At 38.2% G+C, this 15157-nt stretch overlaps 1 protein-coding gene across 1 annotated transcript in view; it reads left to right on the top strand.

Moving 5' to 3' along the window:
- The first annotated feature begins 1028 nt into the window (after positions 1-1028).
- Positions 1029-15157, top strand: part of ANO2 (anoctamin 2) — a 578869-nt gene continuing 564740 nt past the window's right edge. Inside the window, exon 1 of the mRNA XM_072653705.1 lies at positions 1029-1207. Within this exon, the coding sequence (XP_072509806.1) occupies positions 1159-1207 (49 nt within the window). The 5' untranslated portion in view covers positions 1029-1158. The remainder of the gene's footprint in view (positions 1208-15157) is intronic.

The following is a 15157-nucleotide window of genomic DNA, read 5'->3' as shown; positions in this document are numbered from 1 at the left end:
AAATGCATCAAGGTAAGATTAGACCTAACAATGGTTTCTCAGAGGTTATGCTATTATAACAAAAATATATAAAGATGGATCTAGCCGCACCTCACAAATACCATCTACCTACTAAAGAATGGAAGGCTTTTGATCTGCATGAACGCAATATCCACAATGATGAGCTGGCTGATCCTAGAAATACTGTTTGGTTTAGCAGCTTATTTAATTATTAGGGCATCTTGGGCTCTTATACTCCATAGGATGAAAAAGAACCTCTAGCTTCAATCTCATCCATTCCCCTGTTCTCTGGGCAGTCATGCGCTTCATTCATCACAGAGCCAGACAGCATTGACTTGAGAAGATTCCACTCTTCTTCCTTCAACCTGCTAGTGTCTTAGAAACTGACAGTCTACAAGTTCTTCCTGATACCTAACTTCTCTCTTGCAGACAGAGTACCTTTCCTCTCCTGCCCCTCCTTGTAAATTCACCTAGTTTCCTCATTTTCTTCCTCCCCTCCCCCGCCCCTTCCTGCTTCATTATTCAGCACTAGAGAGGATCAGGTCAGGGTAGAGACTGGATCTGAGTAGGGGCCCCATGAGGGTAATCTGCTATTATTGCCTTGGGAGGAACGCCTCTCCAGGTGGTCAATGATCCAGATGATTCTGATGGATTACAATCAGCTAGAATATTTCACAGTGGGATGAGTTGTAAGGGGAGTCCGGGGGGGAGGAGAAAACAAGCACAGAGGAGGGGATTGACTGGAGGTTTCCTTTTCTCCCCCTCCAGCTTTGCACACTTCAGCGCTCAATCCGTAGGGAAGGAAGCCAGCATCCACAGGGACCACTTACCCTGCCCACGTAGAGTCTGTGCGTCCGGGGTGCTGAGCAGGAGGGGCTTTCTATGGCCCCTCTGAGCCAGCGGCCCCAGGAAGGGGAAGGGAGAGGAGAGAAGACAGAAGAGAAAAGGGGGAAGGGGGCGGGGTGGGAAAGGGGAGGAGAGGGAGGAGGCGGCGGCGGTGGCGGCAGCTGTAGGGGCTGGGGCGGGCTAGTCCTGAGCAGGTTGAGCCGCGATGGAATTAGCCTCGCTGAGATAAACCGGCACAGTCCCGCCAGCAGCTAGGCTATCTGGTTTTCTCAGTCCAGTACCCCGCTGTCCAGCACCCCGCTGTCCAGCACCATGGCCACCAGGGCGCATGGTGAGTGTCCTCTGGGCACAGCGCAGACTGGTGAGTGGAGGGGTACCGGGTGAAGGGAACATTCCCTGTCCTGGGTTGGGGAGGAGTCTGAACCTGGGCCAGCAGGTGCAAGAAGGAATCACAGTTGGCTGGGCAATGGGGAATTGAAGAATTCCAGGGGACAAGTTTTAGGAAGGAGAGGATGCACTGCAGGGAGGTGAGGGTGGAGTGACAGGGTAGGGAATAGGAACATAGCAATTGCTTTGGCTGCTTGAGTTAACCTTCCAAACTTCAGGACCTGTGAAAACTTGGAGGAGAGCCGTTGTGTTGGGTAGAATGAATGGAGTTCTGGTGGGATTCCTAGGACTGGCAGACCTATGCCTCCCCTAGGGGGAAATTGTGAAGTATATAAGATTTGTTTTAGCCCTCTTTCCCACTTTCCAAGCTCCTCCCAGGTCCTACCCCCCCCTCCCTTTTAGAAGTTGCAGGATTCCGCTCTATCCACTGTCCTGATCTGCCCCCCCCCCCCCCACCCTGTTGCCCCAAGAGACACTTTAATGGGGAGACTGTCAGTGGTCGATGGAATTTAAGCTACGATTACTTTCCTTTGTAATCATAGAATGGCAAGTCTTGTCACCTGTTCAGGTAATTTCAGGTTCTGACAGACTGAGGAAGTATGTGTGTATATGGGGTACAGAAATTCTGAAATCCCAGGCATAGACCACCACCTCCCTAAGGCTGCTCCTTCGAGGGACCATGGTTTTATGGCCTTGTTTCCTGTTCAGTGTCAGCTGGCATGAATTAGGTAGAGAGAAGGCCATGGGCTATGTGATACTTCTTAGATTCATTTCTCATTAAGTCTTGGTGCTTTTGTGGGCTCTGCTGGAAAAGATTCTAAGACACCTATGTGAAACTTTGCTGTACTTTGAGGTTTCTTGAGCCAGACCAGACTGGTCGTGGTGAAAAAGGTCTGATTTCATGGTAAAGCACTCTCCTTTGTAGAACTGGAGACCACTTGTGGCAGGAGATTGGAGAGTGGGCTCTATGGGCAGAGTCCTGATCTTTCCTTCTGCTTCTATCTTGTTGGCTTGTCATAGTGATTGCTTTTGTCCTAAAATACACAAAGGTGACCCGAACAACTCTCTTCTCAGAATAGAATGTCCATGTTGGGAAGGATCTTAGAGGTCATCTCTTAGTGATGAGCTGAAGACCTACGCACTTAAAGTGTTATGTTTAATGTCACGTCAGTCACTGCTTTTCGACTGCACTTCTATCTTTGAAGATGCTTATCTTTGGGTCATAAATTTTCCATTTGGGGAGCTGGCTATTGGGGTTCATTTTTGTTCATTCCCATTTTCCTGAAAAAAGGGGCTTAGGAGACTGCTACTGTATGCCTTTCTTCATTCTTTTTGGCTCACACTTTCTCTGTTTGCTGCTCATCAGCACCTGAAAGTACTAGGCCCAGATTAGTGTCAGAGTATTTTATTCCATAAAAGATTACTAAAATACATGTATTTTAAATGTTTATGGGAAATGTTTATATTTTAAGAGTGGGGATAGAGGGCTGGAAAAAGTTCCTTAAAGTTCGACATGGACTGAAAATTATCTGGCCTTATAAAGTCATCAGCCTTTATGTAAGTGTCAAAGTTGAAAGACCAGGTGAAAATAAGGCAATGAATCTGGAAGAAATGCAGTATCTTTAGCATTTTAATTCAATTAATTCAGCCATTTATAAAACACTTTCCACAAGCAAGGGACTAGGTATACAAAGACAAAAACCAGAGACACCCCGTGGCCCACATTGTGGAGGCTCTTAAATGAAAGGCTGAGAAGATGGTACTTTATCTTAGAGGAAATAGGGAGTCATGGAAGGCTTTTGAACATGTGAATAACCTTCTTGCTGATGTACCGAATCATAGGTTCTGAAGGTGAAGGAAGTGACCATGTGAGGCACTCATGGTTGCTTTTTAGATGAGGTTCATAAAGAATGCATAAGATCAAGAGAAAACCACATCAACTCCCAGTCACTCTGAGCCCCAAGAAGTCTATGCTGCAGTATAAGATGGGCTACTCTAGCTGGGAGGTGCTTGGTCCTGTTAGGGACCATGATCCAGAGCTAAGTGACCCTTGACTCCCTGCTTTTTCCCTCATAATTGAATCTTTTCTGCCACAGGGAAAGTGCTGGAACTTACACATACACACACACACACACACACACGTATGGTGTTTGATCGTTTCTTTATAAGGTCATACCCTCCTCTTGGTAGTCCTTTGTAGAATTTTCTATCAATTGATTGGAAGCTTGGAATGTGTGGCATGAGCTTGTCACACTGATGGCTGAGGAGGCAGTGTAAATTGTTGTCCTTCACATGTGGTCATACCTGTGCCTTACGAAGATTATTTGGGCAGCTTGGGGAAGACTGATTGAAAAGGATGAGGGGAGGAGGGGAACTGTAAGAAAAGAGAGTAGTTAGGAGTATCCCCCAAGTGAGAGGTAATGAAGGCCTGGACTAGGGCCATGGGTGTGTGAATGGAGTCAAGGATCCAGGTATTTGAGATGTTGTGAGAGCAGAATAGATGAAACCTGGTAATTGATTGACGATGTGAATGTGAAGGACAGGGAAGAGTATGGAATGCCTCTATGGTTACAAACCTGGGGACTGCTAAGTTGTTGGCCTTAAACTAAAATAAGGAAGTTGGGAGGAATGATACATTTTGAGGAGAAAATCAATTTGTTTGTGACTTTGTTGAGTTTGAGATACTGATGAGACAGACATCTTATAGCAAACAGTTGTAGAAGTCAAATATTGTTTAATTGTTGATTGAATTAGGATGGGAGTTCAGAAGAGCAATTAGGGATGGGCATAGAGTTTAGGGAATTATTTAGACAAAGGTTTATAAAATACATGCTAATTGAACCTTTGGAAACAGATGAGATCACCAACAGAATGTATGCAGCAAGAAGAGAAAAGGGCTCAGGACAGAGTCTTGGGGAAGATCTATTCCTTTTCTTCTTTTTTATTTAATATTATTTCAATTTTTCCATATTTAAAGACAATTTTCAACATTGATCTTATGAAAGATTTTGAGTTCCAAATTTTTCTTCCTCTCTCCTTCTCCAAGACAGCAAGCAATCTAATATAGATTCTACAATTACAGTCAGGTAAAACATTTCCCTATTAGTCATGTTGTGAAAGAAGGAACAGAACAAAAGGAAAAAAACATACTTCCTCCCCCCACCCCACCCCCCATAAAAGAGAAAATAGTGTGCTTTGATCTGCATTCAGATTCCATCAGTTCTTTCTCTGGATGTGGATAGCATTTCCCTTATGAGTCTTTTGGAATTGTCTTGGATCATTGTACAGGTGAGAAGAGCTAAGTGAATCAGAGTTGATCATTTTATAGTGTTACTGTTACTGTGTACAATATTCTCCTGGTTCTGCTCACTTCACTCAAGCATCAGTTCATATAAGTCTTTCCAGGTTTTTCTGAAATCCACCTGCTCATCATTTCTTATAGCACAATAATATTCAATTACATTCATAAACAACCACTGGTTTAGTCATTCCCCAATTGATGAGCATCCTCTCAATTTCCAATGAGAACATCCATTCTTAAGGAGCAAGAGGGGGTGATGATCTAGCAAAGGAGATCTCTTGTATTTATTGTTTTGTGAGAATGTGAAGTAGGACTAGTTTTGCTGTTATTAGTTTCCCAAGATACTTTACGTTCTGCTAGTTAGAGTGGTAAAGCAGAACAGACACTAGAAAAGGAATAAAATGTAAAAAATATGAGTGAGGGTAATGCCCATTTTGAAGACTGGATGTGACCAAATTCTGGAGCGACTGTTCTTGTAAAGCTGTTCAGTTCATATTGTCATGTGATAGAAAAGGTGAACTTTCTTCAGGTCCAGAGTCAGCTTCCTGAAGGGTAATGAAACCCTGGTAAGATTGACTCACATTGCCCATACTTATTAGAAACTGATTTATAAAACTAGAAGTAATAATTTAATAATTGATGAGAGTTAATATAGCTCTAAAGTGACTGTATTCTTGTATCTGCTCACTGTGTTGTCTTGGTCACTATTAAGGAATTGAATTAACAATCAATTAATCAACAGTCAATACAATTAAAAATTGTAATGCTGGTTGAGTCCCATGGTTTTATCAGGCCAAAAGAGCATATTTTTGTTTTCTGTCTAGAAGTGGGGTGGGGGCTGCTGTATTGACATGGTATATAAGTAGGGAGGAATCCTAATTGTTCTTTCTTGCTCCCCACTTTTCCTGGGTCAGCCTGCTCCTTTCTTTGAGTGTGATATTCTCTCCATCTCCTCCCTTGCCTCCTCCCCTTTGTGCTGTCAACCTGAAAGCTTGGTTAAGAAAAGGCAATAGGCTAAATGCATACATTTTATTCCCTTATAGTTAATGAATGTGAATCATGGAGCTAGGACAGTCCTGACTGACCCAGTACAGGAATGATCAGGCTTAAATACATTTTACCATGAGAAAGGAACTTTCTTAGTTGAACAAATTGTAAATTTAGTGAGACAAGAAAATTAACAAAGTAACATCAGTGGGAATTTACGATTCCAGGATGTGTGAATTTCCTCTGTGTAGCATATGTCTCTATGACACACCATAAGGAGAAAATCCCACCACTCTGGTGGCAGGCATTCTGTCATAAACAGGTCTTTGAAATTGCTGACACAGGGAAGGGCATTTTTTAACAGAGTTGACAAAGTTTCATTAGAAATTACGACCCAAGATATCTGTGTTTTCTTTACCATTAACATGCTATAGGAAGTGGAAAACATCCCATTATTCAAGATAGTGTAAGGGTCTTGTAAGGAAAGCTAAGTTAGCCCCATCTGGCTTTGTTGACATAGGAAGAGGCATTCTCTGAGTTTACTTCAGAGAACAAACTATTAGGTCCAGACTCTTCTTAATTCAAGCTCTGGCCCTTATTAAAGTCTAAAATTTATATTAAATATTATTAGTGCATACCATTACTTTCAAACCAATGTCAGGACAAATAGCAGAGACCCAGCCTCAGTGACATCGCCCAGGCACTACCACAGTCACTGCTGACTCATTGGTTAGAAGAACCTTAGTACAGCTATTCTTTCTACCTTGAGAAGTTATAAAATGTATCAACAACTCTGAACCCCCAGACAGATTGAGTTTTGGCAAAATCCTTGAGGTTAGCAGACCCCAATCAACCCTAACAGATTTTGGTAGCTGTTTTGGTAGCTTAAGAAACAAAGGAAATACTTAAATATGGAAAGGTAAACAAACTTTAAAGAAGCTGGGTGAACCTTTTACCCTTGGGAAAGCATTAACCTCATTTTTTTTTGTTTTTCAGAGAGAGTAAAAAGTGGTGAAGGGAAATGAAGTATCATCAGCTCTGGTTTCAGAAGTCCTAACTTGTTCTTTCAATAGAGAACCTCCCTAGTGTCTCAGGTCCTAGTTCTCACTGTCAATAGTGGCTGCTTCCTGATGCCTCCATAGATTTTATTCTCTTGTTACTGAGTACTATCCTTTCTTTTCCTCCTCACAGATTCTGGGGTTATCCATACCTTAGTATGGGAGGGGTTAGCTTGTCAGGTAAAGTCAAGGCTCATAAGGCAGTGGATTATGAGTTGAAAGGGGAAATTCTGGGAACTCTTCCTTGAAACCAGCAGGTATTCATTTTCAAGCATCCTGTTATACCTGAAGTGACCTTCAAATTTAACTACATACAAAAAGAAATTGCATTGTTATATTCTGGAATTGGAAGGAGCTTTATAGGAATCTTGTTTAATCTCTGTATTAATAAAATAATTCATTTGTAGAAATTTAATTATTTTTAATGAATGAATTTTTTCTCCTTCCACCTCTCCCCATTAAAAAAGAAAGAAAACCAAAATCCTTGTAACTATTATACATAGTCAAGCAAAAATATTCCTATGCTGACCATGTCTGATATATATATATATATGTGGATGTATATATGTGTGTTTCTTTATCCTGAGTCCATGACCTCTGTCAGGAGATGGGTAGCATGTTTCATCATAAGTCCTCTAGAATCGTGGTTGGTGATTGCATTGTTCAGAGTTCTAAAGTCTTTGGAGTTGTTTGTCTTTACAATGTACAAGTCATTATCCTTATTCTGCTCACTTCATTCTATATCAGTTCACACAAGTCTTCCCAGGTTTTTCTGGAACTTTCCCCTTTATTATTTCATACAGTACGGTAGTATTCCATCAGATTTGTATCCTATAATTTATTCAGCCATTCCCCTGTTGTTAGACATCCACTTAGTTTGTAGTTCTTTGCCACCACAAAAAGTTTCTGGTCCTTTGCCTATATAAATATTTTCATTCATTTAAGTCTTTTTTCTCTTCTTTAAGGTTAGTGTGTGCCCACCCAGGGACCCCCAAAACTGTTGCAGTTTCATGATGCATTGTTGTGGAACCATCTCAAAGAATTCAGTCAGACCACCTCTAATTCAAGTATAGGCATTTATTGAGATTGATGCCTCTCATGAAGTGAGCTAAGTTCCAAGAGGAACCAGAGACTTCAGAGATAGCAAGATGGATTTTTACAGGGTAAAAATACAATTACATAACAGAAATTATGAATATTAAAAAGTCAGGAGGGGTTTGTTAAAAGATTAGATAATTGGGGAGGGGTATCAGCCTCAATGAAACTGTGTATGCGATTACACACAATCCATATTGAAAAACCCATGGGGGCGTATGTATATATGATAATGGTATTATAATAAGCCTCTCTATGTCATAAGTTCACTCTAGGTCAGTTCTTTACTATTACTGCGTAGGTACCTACCTAGGGAAAGTTTCTTCTTTTGTTTTGAGGTCCACGTCCTGCTTGGGCATCCTGATGGTGATGCTTTCTGATTGGCTGAGTACTGTGGTGCTGTCTGAGACTAGATAGATGTAGTTGAGGTTGACTGCATGGATACATCTGCTGATTCTGTGGGAAATATGAGAAATGGTCTGGGGGCAGCGGCTAGCTAGGGGAAGTGACTGGGATCCCATCACATGGACATGCCTGCTGTTCTGTGAGAAATATGAGTTCATGGACACATCTCTTGTTCTAGTGAGCAGTGAGGTGCATATATGAGGAAGTTAGATTTTTGAGTGGGGAGGGTGAGTGGCTAGGTAGGGGCAGTGGACCTGATGTTCAGTGGGGACTATAAGGAAGTTAGAATATTGGGGTGAGGGGAAGCTTTATTAGGATTCTGTTACTCTTTCTTTGATTTTTTTTCTTTTTGTGGCATAGACCTAATAGTAGTATTGCTAGATCAAGGGGTATGCAAGGTTTAATAATCTTTTGGGCATAGTTTCAAGTTGCTTTTGAGAATGCTTGGACTAATTCATAAGTTCACAAATGGTACATTAATGTACCTATTTTCCTTATAGTTCCCCTAGCATTTGTATTTTCCATTTTTGTCAGTTTTGCCTTCTGACGGCTGTGAAGTAGAAGTTCAGAGTTGCTTTTATTTGCATTTGTCTAATTATTAGTGATATTGGAACTTTTTTCATATGGCTATTGATAAATTTCAATTTCTTCCTCTAAAAACTGTTTCTTTATATTTTTTATCCATTTATCATTTGGGGAATGACTCTTAACATTATAAATTTGAATCATTTATTTAAACCATTGTTAAATCGCTGCTGTGTGCCAACCACTGTGATAAGTGCTGGGGATTTAAAGAAAGGGAGAAACTGGCCTTGCTCTCAAGTCTCTTACAGTCTGATGGGGAGACAGAATGCAAACAGGTATGTTTAACAAGATACATATAGGCTAGATTGAAAAAAAATCAGCGGAAGGAAGGCATTAATATTAAAAGGGGTCAGGAATAACTTCTTGCAGAAGATGGAACTTTTCTTGAGACCTGAAAAAGTAGAAATGAGGAGGGAAAGAATTCCAGACAGATGGGAGTTCTTGTTCAAAGAACAGCAAGGAAGCCAGTGGTACTGTATCATAGAGTATGTTTGGAGGGTGGGGAATTGTAAGGTGTAAAAAGATTGGAAAGGTGGGAAGCGGCCAGGTGATGGGAAGCTTTAAAAGTCAAACAGAGGAATTCATATTTGATCCTGTGGCAACAGAGAGACACTAGCATTGATTGAAAGGACTGGGGAGGATGATGTGGTCAGACTTAATTTTTAGGAGGAACAAATTGACAACGGATTGATTTAAGTCATTGAGATGGTGCAATGGATGCAGTCAGGAAGACTACACATCCAGCCTCAGATACTTCCCAGCTGTGTGACCCTGGCAAGTCACTTAATCTCTGTTGGCCTCATTTTCCTGAAATGTAAAATGGAGATCATAATAGTACTTTCCTCTGATGGTTGTTATGAAGATCCAATGAGATAACATTTGTACAGTGCTTATCACAGTGCCTGATGCAAAGTAGGCACTTAGCAAATGCCCGTTCCATCCATCCATCCAACTGAATAGAGGATGGATTAGAGTGGGAAGAGACAAGGGAGGATGACCAAGCAGCAAGTTGTTGTAATAGTCCAGGCATAAGGTGATGAGGGCCTGCACCAGGGTGGGTGTCAGTGTTAGTGAAGAGAAGGGGGAGTATACGAAATGTTACAAAGGTAGAAACAGTGGGACTTAATAACTAATTGGGTATAGGGGGTGAGAATGAATGAGGAGTATAGGACGATGTCTAGGTTGACAGTCTAGGTGACTGGGAAGATGTACCTTGGATAGTAGTAAGAAAGTTAGAAAGGGGGGAAGGTTTTAGGGGAAAGATAATGAGTTTTAGATGTGCTGAGTTTAAGATGTTTATGAAACATTCAGTTTGAAATGTGAATTTGAAGGGTAAGGCTGGACAAATAAATTTGGAATCATTGGCATAGAGAGGATAGCTGGGTTCATGAGAATTGACAAGATCACCAAGTGAAATGGGTTGGGACATGAGAAGAGTCCAGGAAAGAGCTCTGGAGTGATTTAATTGGAGCGATTTAGATGAAGATCCAGCAAAAGAGACTGAGAATAAATGGTCAGACAGGTAGAACCAGGACAGATCAATGTCTTGAAAACCTAGAGAAAAGAGAGTATCCAGAAGAGGGTGAGCAACAGTGGAAAAGCAATTAGATTTAGTGATTAAAAGATCATTGGTAACTTTGAAGAGAGGAGTTTTGACTAGTGGTAAGATTAGAAGCCAGACTTCAGAGAGATATGAGTGAAGGGAAAGGAAGTGAAGGCACCTATTGTAGACAGTCTTCTTAAATAATTAAGCCATAAAAGTGAGAAGAGTTCTGGAATGATAGCAGGGACTGATTGATCAGTTGAAGGTTTTTTTTGAAGATGGCAGAAATTTTTTAAGAGAACTTCCTGAGATTTCCCACCCCTGGTTCTCTGATTTTCTTTAGTTTTATCTGCATTAGTTCCTTTGTGCAAAAACTTTTTAATTTTATACCACTGAAATTGTCCATTTTGTGTTCTGTGTTCTCTATCCCTTGATAATTTAGGGATCATGAATTCTTAGACCCTGTCCATAGATCTAATTTCTTCCTTGCTCCCCTAATTCTTTATGTCTAAGTTACATATCCATTTGAAGTGTATCTTGGTATATATTGTAAAGTGTTGGTTTATACCTAGCTTCTGCCAAAATGCTTCCTAGGTTTCCTAGCAGTTTTTGTAGTGAATTCTTACCCCCAAAGAGCTGGGATCTTTGAATTTATCAAACACTATGTTATTGTCAGCAGTCCATGCTGGATAGTCCATCCAACTTCTGCTGGAACATTTCCAATGACATGAAAAGAATTAGTTCCCAAAGAAGCTGCTCCTCTTCTTGTTCAGTCATTCAGTTGTGTCTGACTCTTCACGACCTCATGGACTATAGCATTGTATTGTTGAGAATAGCTAAGTCATTCACAGTTTTTCCTTGAAAAATATTGCTTGTTGCTGTGTACAAAGTCTTCTGGTTTTGTTCACTTCACTATGCATCAGTTCACGTTAAGTCTTTCCAGGTTTTTCTGAAATCATCCCAGTTGTCTTTTCTTATAGCACAATAATATTCCATTCCCCAGTTGGTGGATATCCCTTTGATTTCTGATTCTTAGTCACCACAAAAAGAGCTGCTATAAAAATTGTTGTAGAAATAAGTCCTTTCACCCTTTTTTTTGAATGTCTTTGGGATATAGATAACAGTGGTATTGCTGAATCAAAGGGTATGCACAGTTTGATAGCCCTTTGGGTATATTTCCAAATTGGTCTCCAGAATGGTTCAATCAGTTAACAACTCCACCAATAGTACATTAGTGTCCCAGTTTTCCCATATCTTCTCCAACATCCAACATTTTTCTTTTCTGTCATATTAGCCACTTTGATAGGTATGAGGTCATACCTCAGAGTTGTTTTAATTTTCACTTATCTGATCAATAGGGATTTAGAACATTGTTTCATATGACTATAGATAACTTTGATTTCTTTATCTGAAAACTGCCTGTTCATGTCCTTTGGCCATTTATCATTTGGTGAATGACTTGTATTTTTATAAATTTGACTCAGTTCTCTATAGTTTGAGAAATTAAGCCTTTATCAAAGATATTTGTTGCAAAAAATTTCCCCCCAGTTTTCTGTTTTCCTTATATTTTTGAACTTTTTAATTTTATGTAATCAAAATGATCTATTTTATATTTTGTAATACTCCATATCTTCTTTGGTTCTAAATTCCTCCCTCATCCATAAATCTGATCGATAAACTATTCCATGCTCTCTTAATTTGCTTCTGCATACCCTTTACCTATAAATCATGTGCCCATTTTGACCTTATCTTGGTATAGGTGTGAAATATTGGTCCATACCTAGTTTCTGTCATACTGTTTTACAGTTTTCCCAGCAGATTAAAGTAATTAGTTTTTGTTCCAAAAGCTTGGATGTTTGGGTTTATCATGTACTAAAATACTATTGCCATTTACTATAATGTAATTCGTAATTAATCTATTCCACTGATTCACCATTCTATTTCTTAGCTAGATAGTTTTGATAATTACTGCTTTATAATACAGTTTGAGATCTGATATGGTTAGACTACCTTCTTTCACATTTTTTCATTGTTTCCCTTGATATCCTTTCATTTTTGTCTTTCCAGATAAATTTTGTTATTATTCTCTAGTTCTACTAAATTTTTTTGATAGTTCAATTGGTATGGCATTGAATAAATAGATTAATTTATACAGAATTTTCATTTTTATTATATTAACTTGGATGACCCATGAACAATTAATATTTTTTCCAACTGTGTACATCTGACTTTGTGTGAAAATTGTTTTATAATTCTGTTCATATAATTCTTGGGTTTGTCTTGTCAGGTAGACTCCCAAATATTTTATATTGTCTATAGTTATTTTAAATGGAATCTCTCTATCTCTTCCTGCTGGACTTTATTGGTAATAAATAGAAATGTTAATGATTTATGTGAGCTTATTTTGAATCCTGCAGCTTTGCTTAAGTTGTTAATAATTTCAAGTAGTTGTTTAGTTGATTCTCTAGGATTTTCTAAGTATACCATATCATCCACAAAGAGTGATAGTTTAGTTTTCTCATTGCCTATTCTAATTCCTTTGATTTCCTTTTCTTATCTTATTGCTATAGCTAACATTTCTAGTAAAATATTAAATAACAAAGGTGATAATACACATCCTTGCTTCATCTCTGATTGTATTGGGGAAAATTGCTAGCTTATTCTCATTACAAATAATGCTTGCTGATGGTTTTAGATAAATATTACATCATTTAAGATAAGCTCTATTTATTCTTGCACTCTCAAGTGTTTTTCATAGGAATAGATGCTGTATTTTGTCGAAAGTTTCTTCCGCATCTTTTGAAATAATTATACGATTTCTGTTTATTAATGATATGGTCAGTTATGCTGATAATTTTGCTAATGTTGAACCAGACTTTCATTTCTGGTATAACTCTTACCTGGTCATAGTGTATGATCCTTGTGATATATTGATGTAATCTCTTTGTTAGTATTTTATTTAACTTTTTTGCATCAATATTCATTAGCAAAATTGTTTTATAATTTTCTTTCTCTGTTTTGGCTCTTCCTGGTTTGGGTATTAGCATCATATTTGAGTCATAAAAGGAATCTGGTAGGACTCCTCCGCCTATTCTTCTAAATAGTGTATATAATGGGATTAATTATTCTTTAAATATTTGGTGGAATTTTCTTGTGAATTCATTTGGTTCTGTATATTTTTTTCTTAGGAAGTTCACTGATCATTTATTCAATTTCTTTTTCCTAAGATTGACTTATGTATTTTATTTCTTCTGTTAATCTGAGTAGTTTATATTTTTGTAGATATTCATCTCTTTAATTTAGATGATCAAATTTGTTGACATATAATTGGTGAATTCACCCCTTTCATTGTTGATGCTAGTAATTTGGTTTTTCTTCTTTCTTTTTAAAATCAAATTAACCAATGGTTTATCTATTTTATTGTTTTTTTATAAAACCAGTTTCTAGTTTTATTTATTAGATCAATGGTTCTCTTTCTGTTTTATTAATCTCTCCTTTGATTTTCAGGATTTCTAGTTTGGTGTTTAATTTATTATTTTTAATTTGTTCTTTTTCTAGTTCTTTTAGTTGCATGCCCAATTCATTGATCTTCTTTTTCTCTATTTTATTGATGTAAGCAATTAGAGATATCAAATTTCCCCTAAGTACTGCTTTGGCCGCATCCCGTAAATTTTGGTATGTTCTCTCATTGTTGTCATTTTCTTTAATGAAATTATTGATCATTTTTATGATTTGTTCTTTGACCCATTTGTTTTTTAGGATTAGATTATTTAATTTCCAATTAATTTTTTCTCTCTTTCCACTGGTGATTATTGGATGTAAATTTTACTGCATTATGATTTGAAAAGGATTCATTTACTGTTTCTGCTTTTCTGCATTTAGTTGTGAGGTTTTTATGTCCTAATACATGGTCAATTTTTGTGTAGGTGCTATGGATGGCTGAGAATAAAAAAAGGTATGTTTATTTCTATTCAGTTTCAATGTTCTCCAGAGTTATATCATATCTAACTATTCCAAATTTTTTTTTTTACCTCCTTAACTTCTTTCTTTATTTTTTGTTTAGATTTATCTAGTTCTGAGGGGGGAAAGTTGGTCTCCTACTCTATAGTTTTAATGTCTATTTCCTTTTGGAATGCATTCAATTTCTTCAAAAATACATATGTTATACCATTTGCTGCACATATTTTTTAGTAGCGATATGACTCCATTTCTATGGTACTTCTCAGTAAGATATAGTTTTCTTCTTTATCCCTTTAAATAGATCTATTTTTACATTTACTTTGTCTGAGATCATGATTGCTAACCCTGCTTGCTTTGCTGTAGCTGAAACATCATAGATTCTGCTCCAGTCCCTTGCCTTTACCATGTGTGTATCTCTCTGTTGCAAATGTGTTTCTTGTAAACAACATATCGTAGGATTGTTTTTTAATCCCTTCTACTATCTATTTCTCTTTTATGTGTGATTTCATCCCATTCATGTTAATAGTTATGATAACTAATTGTGTTTCCTTCCATATTTCCCCCTTGTTTATCTCCCCTCTCTCTTATACCTCACCTTTTCCCTCCTCACAAGTGTTTTACTTCTGATTATTACCTTCCTAGTCTACCCTCCCTTTTGTTAGTCCACCCATCCCTTCTGTTATTCTCATTCCCTTTTACTTTCTTATAGGGTAAAATAGATTTCTATATCCAATTGAGTGTGTATGTTAATCCCTTTTTGAGCCAGTTTTGACGAGAATAAGGTTTTAGCTTTGCCTGCTACTACTCCCCCTACCCCCGTCTTCTCATCCACTATCATAACTCTCATTCCTCTTTTACATGACATAATTTACCCCATTCAATCTCCCCCCTCCTTCTTCTTCCAGTGCAATTTTCTTTTTCACCCCTTTATATTTTTTTTTGGGTATCATCCCATCAAAGTCATCTTATATCCACACCCTCTGTCTATAT

The sequence above is a fragment of the Notamacropus eugenii genome, chromosome 3, assembly GCF_028372415.1.
Source record: "Notamacropus eugenii isolate mMacEug1 chromosome 3, mMacEug1.pri_v2, whole genome shotgun sequence".
Taxonomy (NCBI): Eukaryota; Metazoa; Chordata; class Mammalia; order Diprotodontia; family Macropodidae; genus Notamacropus; species Notamacropus eugenii.
Note: the sequence above shows the minus strand (reverse complement) of the source record. Positions and strands in the feature narration are given on the sequence as shown.